Genomic DNA, 17787 nt, shown 5'->3' with positions numbered 1-17787 from the left:
CTTACCATCCCATGAGGATGAATACACTCCCTCTGAGATCTCTGATTCTGATCCAAGATGTCTGGTGTTGGCCTGGAGTGTTCCTTTGAGAAGAGCACTGCTTCAGTCTGTGCTCCTGGAACTGCTGGCTTCCTGGCATGCCTTGCAACCCCCAAACCAGAGGGCACAGGGAAGGAGCTTGTGATGGGGGGACACAGACCCGGTGCTTAATTAGCAGGAATAAGGGCCAGAGGCCTTCGTCTAGGGATCTTCTAGTGGAGTTTTCAGATCACTCCTCACTTTGGCTGGAAGACCAGTTTCTCAACTGTAGACTTTTGGAAGGAGAGGGGTGGGGACAGGAATTGTGACTAGATGCTACCCTGTAACTGGCAGAACGAGGCAACGGAGATGAGTTCTTCCCTTATCCCCATCCAGGCCTCACCCATCAGCCATGTCCCTTATTCTTACACCTTTGTTCTTGGGAGACCTCAAATTATTCTGGGATGCAATAAGATTGTTTAGCTTTTTTTCATGGCCCCAAGGACTGAGGCTGAAGATAGTCACTTCCCCTCAAATGCCTTCTACTGCCCAGAAGGGAGTGGTGGGACTTAGGGAGAAATAAGGGAGGCAGACAAAAGGTTAAAAGAGTCAGTTCACTTTCTCTACATTCAGACTGCAAACCAAATAGCATATCCTTATCATTACAAAAAGAAGAGAAGAGAAAGAATAAACCAAGATAGATAGTTTTTAAGCATCTGAATGCCAAAGGAATTAAAGGGCCAAACGCAAGGTTCTGAAGATAGCACAGAGAATGACCTTTTAAAAAAAACAAACCCTAAAATCCACCAAACCACAGCTCAAATGTTTTGACCCAATCAACAATACTGTCAGAAAAACAAAAAGAGCATTTGAAACAGAATGCTACTTCTCCAAATGTAAACAATATACCAAAACAATAACAAAACACACACACACACACACTCTACTCTCTCTCTCTCTCTCTCTCAATGTTAAACAAGTTAGATACCTGGTAGTCTTTAACTGATAAGATTGTGTTACACTTTTCATACACATTATGGCATCATGATCAGCAGACCAAATGCAGAGAAGCCACAGGGGCCCACGGCTGTGGAAGCTGTAGGAGGACAGCCTTCCAAGCTTTGGAGATGGTAGGCCTGACTAGGAGCAGATCCAAATTTTCATTCTTGATTATGAGGTGGGGAGATAAAATCCAAACATTATTCATGCGTAATCCCTTTCCTAAATCAAATTTGTTTTCTCCATGAGCACTTGGTTCCAAGTTCTTCCCCAAGTCACTCAGTGGTCTTGCTGTTGTTTAGAGCTACCTACGGCCCCTTCCTGGGGCCAGGGCAGTGGTTTGACCCCCATCTTCCTCTTCTAGAAGAGTTCCCATCCAATCCAACAGCCCCAGTAAAGTCCAAGAATGCCATCTCCTTTTTTTCCAGTCCTAAATGCTGTGGGGCGCAGAGACATGGCTGGTTCCATCTCCAGAAGCTGAGCTTGGCTAGGTTTGGAAGGAGCCACAGGAAACCAACCTGTTCTTTCAAAATGGTTCTACAAACCATCTTCACATCTTTGGGGTTATCTATAAATTTCACCCTATCTCATACCAAATCCTCAGCTCCTCTTCAGTGAGTGTGTGAAAAGACGCAGGAATGTACCCGCCTCCATTGCAGAGCAACATGGCCGTTTTCTCTCCTAGCCAAACCACACTGCTCTGGCGGCATCAGAATGACACATGTGGCTTGATTCTGAGAGCCTGGGTAGCTGGCTCTGAAGGAGGGTGGAAAACCTGAAGGAAGCTGCAGGATGCCACTCCTTCCAAAGAAGCCCGTGGGCTGGAGATCTGCTAAAAGTCTAGAGAAGGGCAACATGGAAAAATAGCCCCAAGGTTGGGGCCAGGTCAAACCCCACATCAAGCCTCCAAATTGGATTTCCTGGGTCACATCTTAAGTGACTCAGAAGCAACATCAGGCTTGGATGCCATACTCCAAGGTGGGGAAGCACCTTGCTGGCTATAACTGTCCAAGTGACAAACCACAGGCACAGGGAGCCAGATTACCTACATGGTAGTCCTGGGGCTTGAAGAGGTATCTCTGCAAAGAGCACCCCAGGTGCCTGGAGATCTGCTTCCAGCTAAAAGCTCAGCTACAAGTGAAGGTGCCTGGGAGGAGGTCAGAAGAAAGTAAATGGAGGGCACAAGACCTCATTGGATATTCGTCAATTTCTGGGGTTTTCCCAAAGGGAAAGAACCATTTAAACATGAGGGTCCTGTTATATCCAAAGGTACTTTCTAGTTCCTCTTGACCCAGTGGGAGGCAGGCTTTACAGAGAGGACATCTGAACTCCAGGGACTGACAGAGCCTGGGGCGTGGGTGATGATGACGGGGTTCTCTGAGAACCAGCTGTCCAAGAGCCCAGCAGCTTCCTCAGCCCTTACCATCCCATGAGGATGAATACACTCCCTCTGAGATCTCTGATTCTGATCCAAGATGTCTGGTGTTGGCCTGGAGTGTTCCTTTGGGAGGACAGTACTGGAGGACAGGATGTAGGAATAATATAACATTTCACTTGAATCCAAGGTTGAAAGGTGGAAGAAGTTGTGCACAGTACTCCATAAAATTAAAAAGTTAATCCAGACAAGACCAAATGCAGCGCGGCTGAGGTGTCTGACCTCCTCTCCTCTCTGGAGTTGGAGTGCTTTGCTCTAAGAGGACCCTTGTGCTGGGTCTACTGGGTGCCTCTTTAGTTGAAGGGAACTGAGAGCTGGGCAGAGGTGGGGAGGGTGGATAGGGTGATGACAAACAACATTATAAATAGCACACCTGGAGCAATGAAACTTCAGAAACAAAACTCAAACCCACAAAGTCGTGCCTAGCCCCACGGTATCTTACAAGATTACAAGGTACCAAAAAGGGAACCCCTTTTTAACCTGGGTCAAATGGGGACAAAAAAGAAATCAAGGGTAAGCAGAAGGTGAGGTTACATCCTGTGAGCATGTGCACACACAGCACGTCCCCTCCTCCCCAGCTAGAGTCTCTTTCAGTTTCACAGGCTGCAGTCTCATTGCTAAAGCCCTCCCGACCCCCCACTCTGCTTCCCACCCTCCCTTCTAGCCCAAATATACCCTCTCCCTCTCCTGATCCCTGACCACATGTCCAGCTCTCTGGCTCTGGCTGATAGAAGCAACTACGTCAGGATGTTGGACATAAACTCGTTGAAGCGTTTGGAGTACTGCTCAGGGTTCACAGTCGAGATCTCGGCCCCTGCCTGTAATACACAAGAGACCAATTCAGGTTGACTTCCTCCGCCCTAACCAGGAGGCTGCACCTGGGAGGAGCCTGGGTATTCAGGAGCCTCTTATTCAGCCCTAGAGCTGAATACTACTTCCTAGACTGGGCAGCCACCTCAAAAAGTAGTTCACATATCTCAGGAGTGTCCTGACTCCACCCTGATTTATAGCCCTCAGCCCACACTGAAGTAGAGGAAAGGTGGTGGGGAGGTGGTAGAGGCACTAAATCTCCACAGGGGCCTCAGTGTGAACAGACGCTTCAAGTCCATGAGGAAATGGGCCTGTGGGGAGTGGTGTGAGCATGTAAACAAAGCTATTACTGGCTATACAACAAGATGCACAACATGCCCAGCAGCCCTGGGGGAAAAGGAGCTGGCGGGCTCAGGGCCCCGAGGGCCAGAGAACTGAGGGGAAATCAAGTTGGGCACATTACCCGCCTGGCAGCAAGGGGGTGCAGTGCAGATGGCAGGGAACACAAGGCAGGCAGGAAGGCTGCTATTCCTGTTCTCTGCCCTGGGAAGGAGGGAGCAGGAGAGTGTTTCCTTAGAACAGAGGGTCTGAGACCACCCTCCCTGGGGGTCTGAGGGTGAGGGCAGCTGCCAGCTGGGCCCCGGATGAAGACAGAACTCACCCCGTGTTTCACTGTTTTAGCAGCATGTGCAGCTTTCTTCTTAGCATCGTATGGTGTAAGGATATCAATGATGGCCATGAAATAAACCTCCTTCTTGGGGGCACCTGAAGGGAGAGGGGAAGCAGAAAAGTGGGAAGAAGTGGCAGGGAACAAAGCAAAAAGCAGCCGGGGCACACCCACAATGCTTCAGAGATGAGGTTCAGATCCATGCCTATCATGCTGGAGCTGAGGAAAGGAGTGGCCACTGGGATTCTCCTCAGAAGCTTCCATAGTTCCTATCTTATGTGATCTTCACAGCTACCTGTGGGGTTGACATGACAGTATATATAAAGTTCTGTGCATCCATGAACCAGAGCAGGACCATGCCTCAACCAACCAGGATAAGCAGAGAGGGGAAGGAAGTTCTGACAGAGAAGGGACCCCAGAGCCCCAGCTACTGGTGGTGACCCCGATTAGGAGCCTGGAGGCAGAAAGAGGCCAAAGGCAGTAATTAATGAGTCCAGATGCCCACAGGGTATCTCAACAGTGGGCTGAAGTGGGTGAGGTGGGGGCCAGGGCTGGGTCCTGGTGGTGACCCCGATTAGGAGCCTGGAGGCAGAAAGAGGCCAAAGGCAGTAATTAATGAGGAGTCCAGATGCCCACAGGGTATCTCAACAGTGGGCTGAAGTGGGTGAGGTGGGGGCCAGGGCTGGGTCGGGCAGGCACGGGCTCCTGCTTACTCTCATGGCTTTTCATGGCGTAGACATCAACAGAGGGGTCGAATTCCCCAGGACCAAAGAACCGGGGAAAGCTGAGGAGGTTGCCAGGGCTGTCTGGAGGTGTGCCGTAGGAGCAGAGCAGGCTGCTGCCCACCCCGTCGTTCTCACACTCCTCATCCTCTGCCCGCTCCTCCACCTCCATCTCCTCCTGCTCAGCCCGGTCCACATCATGGATGCCCACCAGCAGACTGTAGTCCATGATCTTCAGCTGGGCCAGGAACTAGGGAGGCGAGGGGCGGAAAGATGGAAGGAAGAAGAGGTTACCTGGGACATCCCAGTGGCATCTGGAAAGGAGGGGAAAGGCATTCCTTTCAACTCAGTTCTACAGACAGTTCTGAAATACAATAAAAGAGTAAGACATCAGAGTCTCTGCCCTCAGAGAGCTCAGTGTCTAACAGGGAAGACAGTCACTCAACAGGGGCAAGGAGCTGTGGGGTCTACAGCCGTGGCTGAGAGGGCCTTCCCTGAGGAAAGGAGGTGAGGCTGAGACTAAAGGATGAAGAGTCTGACAGGCAAAAGCTGTGGGAGTAAAGGTAGAACAAGCACTGCAGGAAGAGGGCACAGCCCTGTGACCCCGGTTACTGCTGGTGGCCCCAGGCTCACGGCCCCAAATGGTTTGGGGTCAAAAGAGTCCATAGCAGGTCTGAGGAAAAAAAAAACAAAAACGGAACTTTGCACTGTGGAAGAGGCTGGAGAGATAGGAGGCAACACAGCAGTGTCTGTCAAACTGCAAATCTCAACCCATTATGAGTCCTAAACCCAACGTAGTAGGCTGGGACTAGGACTTTTTAAATTCTTAAACATGACAAAATATGAGAGGTCTTCAAAAAGTTCATGGAAGGATTTGTATTATCTTTCAATTCAATTTTTCCATGAACTTTGTGAAGTACCCCAGTAGAATAGAAAATATCAGAGTGCATAACATAAAGTAGGGTAGACGGTGTTTCAGTTGTGTGTGTGTGTGTGTGTGTGTGTGTGTGTGTGTTTGTTGGGCTGCAAGGTAAAATGTACTTCTAACTGGGGGGGTCACAAGCAAAATATGAAAAACTATGCAATTCGGCTTCTTTACCAGTCAAGATAAAAATGGAGAGAGAGGTTGTTGGGCTGCAAGGTAAAATGTACTTCTAACTGGGGGGGTCACAAGCAAAATATGAAAACTATGCAATTCGGCTTCTTTACCAGTCAAGATAAAAATGGAGAGAGAGGGAAAAGGGAACACCACATAAGAATGGCAGCCAGAGCCAACCGATATTCTCAACCCCTTCCCTGAAGGTCAAAATCGGCTGTGCAGTGCCGGGGGAGAATGCTGGAACCCTCCCCTTGCGCTGTGTGACTCCCTTCACAAAAGCCTCGGTCTTCTCATCTGTAGAATGAGTGCTGTGAGCAGGACAGGGTCTCAGGTCTCTTCACCTAGGATTTCATGACTTGGAGAAGAACAAAGAATGTGGGATGATACAGGATGGAATGGCCCACCAGCATTCCAGTTTAGCTAATAATGAGGCCAGAGTCCAGTCACCATCAGCCTCATGTTAGGAATTCTGCCATGGTCACAGATTGAGCCTGCAGCACCAGGAAATTGTGAAACTGACCACTCTGCTAGGGGACTAGGAGAATCATCATAGGACCAGAGTGGCTCTGTGCACAGGCCCAGAAAGCAACTAAAAGCACACAGAGCCCTTGTGATGGGAGATCAGCAGAATCTCCTCAGTAGAGGAGAAGTGGGAGGGGCGCTATTCTGAGCACCTTTGGACAAGGCCTTCTCAAGGCCAAGAAGACAGAATCCATGAATACCAGCCCCCATCCACCTGAGAAAACTTGTAAAGATCCATTGAAACAAATGAATTGAGTAAATTGCCTTAAATTCCTCTCAGAACCAGAGTGGGGAGAGAGGTAGAAAAGGGAGAAGAAGAAATACTCAGGACAAACCAAATGTCAGAGTATGAAAGACAGAATGATGGAATAAACATAATTGTGGGTAACTCAGAAAAAAATACAAGCTTCCTGGCAAAAAGAAGTTTTAACACCCATGTTCACAGTAGCATTATTCACAACAGCTAAAAGGTGGAAGCAACCCAAGTGTGACAATTGATTTCATGTGTCAACTTGATTGGGCCATGGGGTGCCCAGACATTTGGTCAAGCAAATTTTGGGGTATGTCTGTGAGGGTGTTTCTGGGTGAGATTAACATTTGAATCAGTGACTGTAAAGTCAATGCTGCCGCTAACGCGGGTAGGCCTCATATAGTCAGTTGAAGGCCTGAATAGAACAACAAAGGGCAGCCCCCCGCAGGTTAGAGGGAACCCCTCATGCCTGCTGCCTGACGGCCTCCAGACAGCAGCTCAACCCCCCTTGTATCTCCAGCTTGTTGACCGAACATCTTATCATGCTCCATAATTGTGCGAGCCAATTCCTTATAATAAATCTCTCGATACAGAGAGATGTACATTACACTCTACTGGTTCTGTTTCTCTGGAGCACCCTAATATACCAAGTGCCCATCAACAGGTGAATGGATATACATGTGGTATTAAATACACCGTGGAATACTATTCAGCCTTAAAAAGGAAATTCTGACATATGCTACAACATGGATGAACACTGAAGATTTTATGCTAAGTGAAATAAGGCAGTTACAAAAGGACAAATATTGTATGATTCCACTTATAGGAAGTTCCTAGAGTAATCAACTTTATAGGGACAGAAAGTAGAACACTGGTTGCCAGGGACTAGAAGGAAGCAGGAATTGAGAGTTGGTGTTTAATGGGTACAAAGTTTCAGTTGGGGAAGATGAATGTACTTAATGCCACTGAACTATACACTTAAAAATGGTTAGGATGGGGCCGGCCCATGGCTCACTCGGGAGAGTGTGGTGCTGATAACACCGAGGCCCCGGGTTCGGATCCCATATAGGGATGGCCGGTTCACTCACTGGCTGAGCGTGGTGCTGACAACACCAAGTCGAGGGTTAAGATCCCCTTACCGGTCATCTTTTAAAAAAAAAAAAAAAAAAATGGTTAGGATGACAAATATTATTATATATATTTTACCAAATAAAAAAATGTTTTTAGTTTGTGGGGTTTGGTTTTAATGAGCAGGCTCTCACTTATTTAAAGAGAGACACAGTTATCAAGTGGTCCAGATAACATGTTCACTATTGAGCATCTGTCCTCCCCTGGTGGCACTTCTCCATAGGAGGTCCCATTACAACCAGGAGACTGCTGGGCAAGTGGGGAATCAGAGCCAGAGGAAAGCCTGGTTGGTGGATCTACACAGTTGGTTTCCTGCTGCTCTGATGGCCAGATGCCCCCTCCACTGTAGGGACACCACCAGAAGGGGACTTTGAAGGTGTTGGAATGGATTAGTGAAGAGATGAGGGAAAAGTATTCCAAACTGAGTTACAAAGGTTCTAGCAGCACGAACTGTTCCCCCTCAAATGGAGTGTTCATTTGCACTAGCTTTAAGTGCAAATAAGTGGCCACACTGCTCAAATCACCACCCTTCCTTTTGTCTATACTCTTGGAAAGTAGTGAATTCCATTTTTCTTAAGGCTAAAGAGCCTCCTCATCTGGGTACAGAAGGGGCCTACCCAACCAATGTGAAAACAAAGATTAGTAAGTACCTCAACATCCCGCTTTAGTTTCTCCAGGAAGTTCTTTTTACTCTCCTCTCCCACGTGCAGCTTCTGCCCTTCGTTGAGGAAGTCATTGTCTTTGAATGTTGGCAAGTCCTTGGCCTGGGAAAGCAACAGCAATATTAGGCTGGGTGGGTCTGATTCATTCACCCCAGGGGCAATGAACTGTTCCATTGAGGGCAATGGTACAGAAAGGGGAAGAGTCTTTAGCACACAGATACATAACCTGCTAAGTCAACAGTGTAGGAGGGCTGGCTGGTTAGCTCAGTTGATTAAATCACAGTGTTATAACACGTCAAGGGTTTGGATCCCCATACCAGCCATCCATCCAAAAACAAAGTAAATCTTGTTTCTCTGGATCCCTGCACCATACAGCCACCAAAAACAAACAAACAAAAAACCCCAGCAGTATAAGCATCTACAGCCACAGGCTTCGGGTAGGCAGGGATGGCAAATATGTGGCATATATCAGACAATGAGGACTGACCAAAGGATTCTTGCTGAGCCGAGACTACCTCATGGCTCAGGTAGCCACTAATTGACTCAGGCAGGACTATGAGATGGAAGTTGTCTGCCATCCCAGCAGGACTATGAAGAAGCCAATGAGGGCAGAGGTGAAAGGATGGAGACCAAGGCCTAGGCCTAGGTCAAGGACAGGCAGGAGCTCAGTGACAAAGAGCATTTCATGTTGACAGACTGCATTCTGGGAACGGGGCTAGGAGCTGTAGTGGGGAGGGACAGAATGGCCAACAGAAGGTGTTTCTAATTCCGAGCAACCCTGCCACACTGCTCAGCACCAACATACCTTCTCCTTGTCACTCGCTTCTCTGGCAACAGTGGAACCCTGAAAGGATAAGAGCCGTCAGGAGAAGTCCAGCTGAGGTAAACTCCACTGAGCGAGCAAACCTGCATCAGTCTTTGGGGAGAGCCAGCAGATGGACTGAAGTAGGCTGGTTAGAATCCTGGAGGGGCCCGGAGGCAGCAACTTGTTCACTTACTCTGTCACAGCCCAGTTAGAGGGCTCTGTATACAAGATACATGTTAGGTGCTCAGCAGACAGGACTGCACTGGACAGACTCAGTCCCTGCCCTTAGGGAACTTTCCTTCTAACAGGGAAGACGGAGATTAAGCAGTGGCTATACAATTCATTAATGCATTCATTACAATCATGCTAAGCGGAGGAGACAGAACACTCTAAGAGCACGTAACACAGAGGCCTGGCCTGGACTAGGCAGGAGCAGTGGCTGTGGCCTACTTCCTGGAAGAAGTGGTATTTGAGCTGAGCTCAGAAGAGTAAGAAGGAAGCAATTAGGTGGGTGAAGGAGGAGGAGGAGAAAAGGGCAGGGCTGCTGGAAGAGAAAGTACTCTAGGCGGCATATGCGGTATCCTTGGAGGATGAGAAGCACAGGCACTGCAGGAACACAAAAGTAACCAGTACAGCTGCAGCAGAGAGAAGGGACAGCAGTGTAAGGTAACAGAAGTCAAGGAAGCCAGATTCAAAAACAACAGAGTACCCTGGTTCATAGCCACAAAGGGGTCTTTCTTGTTGTCTAGAAATGCACTTGTGCTGTCACTCCACAGGGGCCTGGACAGATGCCAGAGTGCATGCTTCAGCATGGCCTGTCCCCACCCTGCTTCCCTAGATGTGCACATCCCACAGACAGGAGTTGAACAGCATCAATTGTTACATAAATAAGGTACATTTAGGGCTTAAATAGCCTCTTGTTACTGTCACCTGGCCTTCAAACAGCCTGTGGTACACAAGAATTAGGCACATCAACTCCAGTCACCTGTCCATGCCGACACATATGCTCTGGCTTTCCCAATTATGTGGAAGCGGGAGCAGTGGTCCCTCCGTGCCTCAAACAGAGAGCAGCACAGTGCTGGGAAGCACAGAGCCCTTTACCTTGAGGTCATACTTGCGGTGTACAGTGAGACGATGGCTGAAGACATTCCTAGTGACCACCATGTAGGTTTCCACACCATCCACAGTCAGGCGGTACATGCCCAGGAACTGTGGCAGAAGGCTGTTGCCGTGGCACTCCACTATGAACTAGAACGGAAAGGAGGAAAGCAAGAAGGCTGAGGAAGAGAAAGGTGCCCGGGGCGGATGGGGTTCTCCCCAGGCTGGCACGCTCCCTGGCTCCTTGGGATTCTAACCTTCAGACTAGTGGTTTTCCAGTCAGGTTCTGTCAAGTTAGAGGAGTTCCTTAGACTCACAAAAGGCAACTGCCACCCTGCTCCAGTTGGCATGGCAGAGTGAGAGGAGAGCAGAGCAGGCAGTGCTGAGCCCCTTCGGGTTCATATTATTGGGGCTTCTCCTAACATTTTGTTGAAATAAGATTCCACAGCAGGAAAATCACAGGCCCATGCCTTGCATCTCTTCTGCCCATCTGATAGGGGAAAACCACAGGGCAGAGAGGGGAGGCAGGGCTGGGATCCAGCTGTCCAGGAGAATAGGTGGCTCCATACCCAAAGCTCGTACCCACGCCATGCCTCAGGGTTTCTCCTGTAACTCCCAAAAGACCAGAAGTTTCCTTCACCACTTCTCATGTACCCGAAAATGAAGACCCAAGCAGGCTGAGGACAGGCACTCAGATGATTCCACAGCACATAGGGACAGGTTCCAGATGAGTGGAGAGACAGAACAGGAAAGGAACCAACCCTGCTACGCTGATGGGCCCTCTTTCTGAAGAAATGAGGCAGATGCCAGACTGTGAAAACTTCCCAGCCAGGACTGAGTCAGCCCTGTGCCTCATTGTCTCCTTTTTTCTATTTTAAAGTAGGCATTTCACCTACGTGGCTGTAGGACAGCACCCCCTGCTTGGTTATCAGGAAGCATCTGCCATGATCAGAGAGGACCAATCCCTCCCTGCAAAGCTCCTCCAGGCCTCTCTTCTCTCTCTTCCCATCTGTCCTCTACGACCCAGGCTTGGGACCCGCCATACCTGGTGGTATTTCTTTAATATGTTGTGCATCTCGGCCACGTCCTCACTCGACACAGTCTTGATGACAAATCGCCGGTCGTAGGTGGTGAGGAAACGTGTGCCGCACCGGCCCTGGCTGTCACTGTTGATGGGGGCACTGCGCGTCACTGAGTTCTGAGGAACCGAGACAAAAGCAGGCGAGGCTTGCGAGGGGACCAAGGATTCTGACTTCTGAGTCTTCTCTTATGGGCTGTGTTGCTCGAAAGCCAACAACATCGAAAGAGGAACTCCCAAACGAGACCTTACCTAACCCCTTTCTCATGGGCTGTTCCGGTCCCTCCATAAAATCTTCCTCCAAAGTGACAAGAGCTGTTCCTCACCACCCGTCCTTCCTCCCAGACTAGGATGGGAAGAAGACTGACTGTGAAAGAGTTTCCTTTGACTTTAATCCTAGAGAGCTACCCTGCAAACTAAAACTCTGCCTCAGATGTTAGAGCCTGGGTTGTAATCCTGACCCTCACATGCAATAAATCCTTGCGTGAGCCATGTAACTTCTCTACCCCTGAGTTTCCTCATCTGGAACACAAGGAGGCACACTGAGCTGATTTTCCCAGTCTTTTGGGGTGACAAAGACAAAGCTTAGGAAACATGTAAGAAGTCCAGCATAAAGAAGCAGTAGAGCTGGCCGGTGAGCTCAGTCAGTTAGAGCGTGGTGCTGACAACACCAAGGTCAGGGTTTCATCCCTATACCAGCCAGCTGCTAAAAAAAAAAACAAAAAAAACAGCAATGATGACCACAGTCTTCTCTCTTCCCTGTATTTACTCTGATGCTGAAAAACCCTTCCCACAGCAGGAAGCTCATCCTCCTCTCTCTGCCTGACACCTTTCCCGCACCTCAGCCTCTTGCTTGCCTGTGCAGGGCTGGGAGGCAGTTCTGGGGTGCTTTTCTGACTCAAACCCTGTTTCTCTTCAAGGCCTCACTCCCATTAGGATCAAAGGCCAGTAGACGCCTCAAGAGGGAAGGTGGGGGAAGGTGTGAGTCAACCAAAGAGATGTGTTCACCAAGCTGACGCCGGGAGAAGACCTTTGGGAGGCAAGGGGTCCCAGGTGTCCCTGTTCCCAAGAAAACATGCATGGTGATCTGCTCACAGAAACACCTCTTCTCCAAGCCCTTTCCCCAGCCCTCACTAAGGAGCCTACTCTTTACCTTCGCCTAATGCCTCCTCATACAACCCTCATGGAGGAGGGGGCACCACCTTCACAGAGAAACTAAAGATGGAAGTGATAAGGGACTCTGGGAGTTCCTCCGCAAAGGTGCTAAATGAAAGGAGCAACTCCCCCAAAACAGCGTGCCCCCCAATCCAGAATGTTTTGTTTTTTTTTTAAAAGATGACCGGTAAGGGGATCTCAACCCTTGACTTGGTGTTGTCAGCACCACGCTCAGCCAGTGAGCAACCGGCCATCCCTATATAGGATCCGAACCCGTGGCCTTGGTGTTATCAGCACCGCACTCTCCCGAGTGAGCCGCGGGCCGGCCTCCAATCCAGAAATGTTGAGTAGACTACGTGACTGAGTGCCTCTCTCTGCCAGCCTGGCCCTTCTACCAGTAAGTTTAAGCCCAGTTGGGAGCTCTGTCTCTGTCTCATTTCCAGGCAGCATCTTCTGACTCTAAATCACGGTAGTCCAAGAATATATAGAGTCCCCTCCCTGAACACCATCTTCCCTGTCCTCATTTCAGTCTTGAGCACAGTCATGTGCCCACGAGGCTATCAGAGGCAAAAATGCAGACACTGAGAGGATGTGGTTAGACAGCTGAGGGTACGGAAAGGAGCCACAGTGGAGGGAAGACATCTGAGCAACTGGGGGTTGAAAGTGGCAAGAAGTTTTCAGAAAACCTCAAGCTCCAATCAGGTCCTGATTTAGTTCAGGGTTCCGTCCTAACAGAGAGGGCTGGAGGGACCTCCCCGTACCTCTAAGATGTGGGCACTCCTGGGCATTCGAGCCCCCAGCATCTCTTCCTCCTCTCACATCCCCTCACCCTCTTCCTCAGGATATTTCTTTTGCATGCAGGCCCTCCAGAGTGGAGGAGAGAGGTGGGAGAGACTCTCACCTGAGGCCCACTGTGCTTCTGTGGACTACTCCGTGAAAGGCTTACCGGAGTGGGGTGGCAGGAACTACAATGTCTTAAAAGATCTGGGAATCCATTTTAGATTTCACTATGCTCTATACTCCCTTTCCCCCACAGACGATTGAAAGTCTGCTATATTCCTCACTCTGCTACGCAGGGAAGTGGAAATTATCCCACTATACCACTAGGCTGGCTGGCTGCCGGGGGAAGAAAGCCCAAGGATAGGTGCTTGTGAAGAAGTGACAAAACCATGGACCATGAGTCAGACTATAATGTCCCTGACATTGGGATTGATTCTTCCCCATAGGCCAACAGTCTCTATGACATTATCACTCCCTTTAGGGGGCAGCTGCCATGCCACGCTTACCACCCTTCGCACCAACAGGACAGGGGGCAAGTTTAGAAAGTGACACTCTATACCCGACAAGAGGTTACACTACCCTTGTAGTCGTTATTTTCTAACCTGTCTTATCTGCTTTAAGAGGCCTCATCTCTCACTGACAACAATTCTCTCTTTTAAGTCAAACTACAAAGGAGAAGGGTTCTTCAGCCTAGACTGGCAATGTCAGACTAAGATGAAGCAGCTTCCATAGACCCCTCTCCCTCCTGCTGTTCTCCCTCCCAGGGAAAGGAGTCTGAGCCTGTGAGGCATCCTGAGAAGCACTTCTAAGGCCCTCACCCCTCCAAGAGCCCCCCAGTACTGGGAGAGAGACTGCCTGGGCTGGAGCGAGACAAGACAGGGAGACAAAGCACAAGATCAGCTGACACTTTTTTTCCTTTACTTGTCCTGTGGCTTCCTGACCCCACTCCACTCCTGAGCTCTCTGATTTTGCCAAGACCCCCCATACCTGGTAATCCTGATCATCAATCCCAAACCTCTCCCGGAGATTTCGGAACACCATGGGGCAGTACTCCTTAAACTTAAAGCGGCTGGGGAGGTTCTCCCTAGGGAAAAGCAGAGACATGTATTTGTGAACTGCCCCTTGCTTGTCTTAATTCTCACATTAGAACTCCTCAAAATGTGGTCCACAGATCACCTGGATCTGAACAATCTGCCATGTTTAAAATGTGGGTTTCTAGGCCCCAGGAATTCTGGAGGTGAGTCTGGAAATCTGCATTTTTAACAAGCACTCCAGGTGATTCTGAGCATGTAAAAGTTTAAAATGTTACATCTCTGTGTTCACTTGTATACTTATAATTTGTGCACTTTTCTCTGTGTATGTTGTCCTTCAATAAAACATTAAAGGAAAAAAAAAAATCTTACCCACTGGGCAGTGAAACTGAACACAGGCTCCACTCACAAGCGCTACACGTGCTACAGGTGTGTGGCCACGAGTGAGCATCTGCCGTGAGGTGAACATCATCCTGACTGCCATCAGGAAAGACCTTTCTCATCAAATGGTCCCTCTCCTCTGGGGATGATCCTATCAAAACATCCTGAAGATGGTTATATTCAGGAAGCCCTGCCCTGGGCTTCAACTGAGATGTAGAAAGCGGGTGCTTAAGACTGAAGAGGTCCTCAGCCAATTGACTGGGACCCCGTCTTTTCATAGAGCCTTGCTTGCTGACTGCTGGCACCAATCCCTTAGTCAATCCACGGACTCCCAGAAGGAGAATCCCCTTGAAATGACGGCTATCAATCCTCCATCTTTACAATAGCCACTCTGCCTAGGAACTCCCTTTCAGAAATATGTCCCTCTGACTACGCCAGGATGACAGGCTTCAAGGAAATAAAAAGGAATGGCTTCTCCTGAAGAGGCCTAGTCTGCCTTACTTACCCTATGTTCTAGTAAACAGCACTGCAGTCTAATAGCATATGAATGGTTGTTGAAAGGGCAAAAGGAATAAAGATAAGAGAATGGGTGCGCTTTTGACCAAGATGTCAAGGTGGTGGAACTTCACCAGAGACCATGGGCCACTTGGCTGGTGGTGCAACGCCCATTTCCAGAACCCTGACCTCTGGGACAGAAACACCTTCTTTCCTGCCTCTGAGTTGAGGGCTGCCTCTCCTTCCTCAGGTGGCCACTTTGCAGGTGGCTCCTATGGAGTCAGATGGCTTCTAGAACAAGATGTTATTACTTACTATGGCAGAGAAAGGCCACTAAAGGTCTTTTCGTCTGGGCTAAGTCTGAGAATGGTGGGTGACAGAGCCCAGCTGGTGAGGTGATGCGGACTATGGGACAATGGAGAATGGAACCAGGATTCACACACAGAAAGGAGGACAGTGTGAGCAGCAAACAGTTCCTGGGGTGACCCCACAGTGGGATAAAAAGGCAAGGCCTCCAAAAGGCTTGGAGCAGGTTCAGACTGTGCCAGGTGAGATGGCTGCTGGAGTGTCTCCAACAACGTCCGGAACAATCTCGACACTGGTGTGAATCCAAGAAGCCACAACAGACGAAAATGGGAAGAGTTATTCAGGTAGCAAGTGCCCTTGAGCACCATGCTCAAGTTCAGACTGTGCCAGGTGAGATGGCTGCTGGAGTGTCTCCAACAACGTCCGGAACAATCTCCAGACACTGGTGTGAATCCAAGAAGCCACAACAGACGAAAATGGGAAGAGTTATTCAGGTAGCAAGTGCCCTTGAGCACCATGCTCAACCTGTTGTTCACACACCAGTTGGAGAGAAAAGGGCTTGACTGCATCCCAGGCCAGGAACACGCCTCGCAGCTTCCTGCCTCAGACGAAGATCAAGATACGGCCACAGCCGCAGCCTCACACCACATGCCTCAACTCCTGAGCAGCTCACTTCTACCTGAGCTGGCCATAGATGAATCACCCTGGGCCCAGCCACATGTCCCGAGGGACACGGGAGGTAGGCTGAGAAGGGAGTGAGATGACAATGAGAGGGAGAGAGGCACATAATGAACACATTTTCCCAGCTAGTTTGTCAGCTCTGGGATCCAGGTGTTGCTGTCACACCCTGCCAGGTGCCAGCTTGACCCCTGCCATGTACGACACTTCAGAAGCTCTCTGACTTGACAGAAAGGACTGCCCACAAAACCTGAGCCCACTCAGTAGACAACTTACTTATTGAAGAGATGATTGTCCACCTTGATCTTGCTGTAGGCTTTGAAGTCATCTGGCATTAGCATGACAGGGACAGGGACATTGCTCAGCTCATTGATCTGCAAAGCAAGGGGAAAGTGAGGGTCTCAGCCAGGAGGCCGCCTACCTCAGACAGACAATATGCTACAATGTGGATGCCACCATTTCGCTAAAAACATGTCCATAGATTCCCTCCCTGTCTTTATTTCTGCTTTTCTCCTCAAATAAGTTCCCAATCTCATCTCTACCTATTGCAATTCTCCCCATCTGACAAGGTCCAGGTCAAAAGGCACCTCCTCCTCCAGCTTTCTAAAATTCTCTAGATCATAAATACTCTTTCCCATCTTGGAATTCTTGATGCGTTGTTTGTATCCATTTTTTGGCCATCTCACAGCTTCCCTCATATTGTAGTTAATGCTTATAAACCTCACGATATGATACTGCTAGACGATAAGCGAGGCAAGACCATATTGCTGATCTAAGCAAGGATCATCTAACTGGTCTTTGGGGGCTGCATGGTGCTTGGCACCATGACGTGCATATAGCAGATACTCAATAAGTATCTGTCAAATGCGATAATAAATTAATCATTGGATAATTTCCCCCCATCTAAGTATTAATTAGGGCCTTTGAACATCTTCATACAAACTGTGAGTCACTCAAGAAATTAGCTGAAGGCAGGAAAAAAACTAGATGGGTTTCTGTGGGTGTGTAACTCATATGCCCAAAGTAAAGGATTAAATTTATAGTAAGCAGAAGAGGTAGAAATCTGGCCACTGGCCCACTTCGACTGTCCTGATAAAAGCAGGGCTAGTTCCTGAGGCAATGTCCTGCCTTATGCTGAACTGGGGAAGATGGGGCAGGATGCCTTGCCCCTAATGCAAACAAACCTTCTCATTGTCTTTCATCCCCCTTCATGGAGGTAGAACCTGGATAGGGAGATGGCTTCTCACTGGTGCAGAGCTGAGAGGGCAGATCCTGCCCTTCCCCATCCCAGTTTAGCTAATTAGTGGTCTAATTAGCCACAGATGTCCTCTCCCATCACAGCCTAGTATCTGACATTTGACCCACAACCCAGTTGCCATTAATGCATTCAGGATTTACAGAGGAAACCTTAGTCCTGACTTAATGGATTGGGAGAGAGAGGGTATAGCCTTGCATCTCCCAGATACATTCCTTGCAAATCCTGTTATCTCAATGAGGCCCCATGGGGTAGTGAGGGGATAACCTGAAGTCATTAGGACTCTTCCAGGAGCATAAATGAGGGCAATGGCATTTAATTCGCTGCCCCTTTTATGTTTCTTTTCTTTTCTTTTTTTTTTTTTAAAGATGACCAGTAAGGCGATCTTAACCCTTGACTTGGTGTTGTCAGCA

General features: G+C 49.0%; 1 protein-coding gene across 2 annotated transcripts in view; it reads right to left on the bottom strand.

The window, feature by feature from the left end:
* The window catches only part of PIP4K2B (phosphatidylinositol-5-phosphate 4-kinase, type II, beta), a 28379-nt gene continuing 10592 nt past the window's right edge, over positions 1–17787 (bottom strand). Inside the window, exons 2-11 of one of the 2 annotated variants that reach the window (XR_551079.1) lie at positions 16396–16493; positions 14216–14312; positions 11261–11413; positions 10219–10365; positions 9118–9156; positions 8301–8414; positions 4643–4901; positions 3924–4027; positions 2508–3270; positions 1–72 (exon numbers count right to left, since the gene is read on the bottom strand). Coding sequence is in view for 1 of the 2 variants with exons in the window: in XM_008580825.1 (XP_008579047.1) it covers positions 3190–3270; positions 3924–4027; positions 4643–4901; positions 8301–8414; positions 9118–9156; positions 10219–10365; positions 11261–11413; positions 14216–14312; positions 16396–16493 (1092 nt within the window). In the remaining variant the exon portion in view is untranslated. Of the gene's footprint in view, positions 73–618; positions 3271–3923; positions 4028–4642; positions 4902–8300; positions 8415–9117; positions 9157–10218; positions 10366–11260; positions 11414–14215; positions 14313–16395; positions 16494–17787 lie in introns of those variants that run through there. The other variant, XM_008580825.1, reaches the window with a different exon arrangement.

Source organism: Galeopterus variegatus, unplaced genomic scaffold, assembly GCF_000696425.1.
Source record: "Galeopterus variegatus unplaced genomic scaffold, G_variegatus-3.0.2 Scaffold2168, whole genome shotgun sequence".
NCBI classification, from domain to species: domain Eukaryota; kingdom Metazoa; phylum Chordata; class Mammalia; order Dermoptera; family Cynocephalidae; genus Galeopterus; species Galeopterus variegatus.
This window is presented reverse-complemented; position numbering and strand designations above follow the sequence as displayed.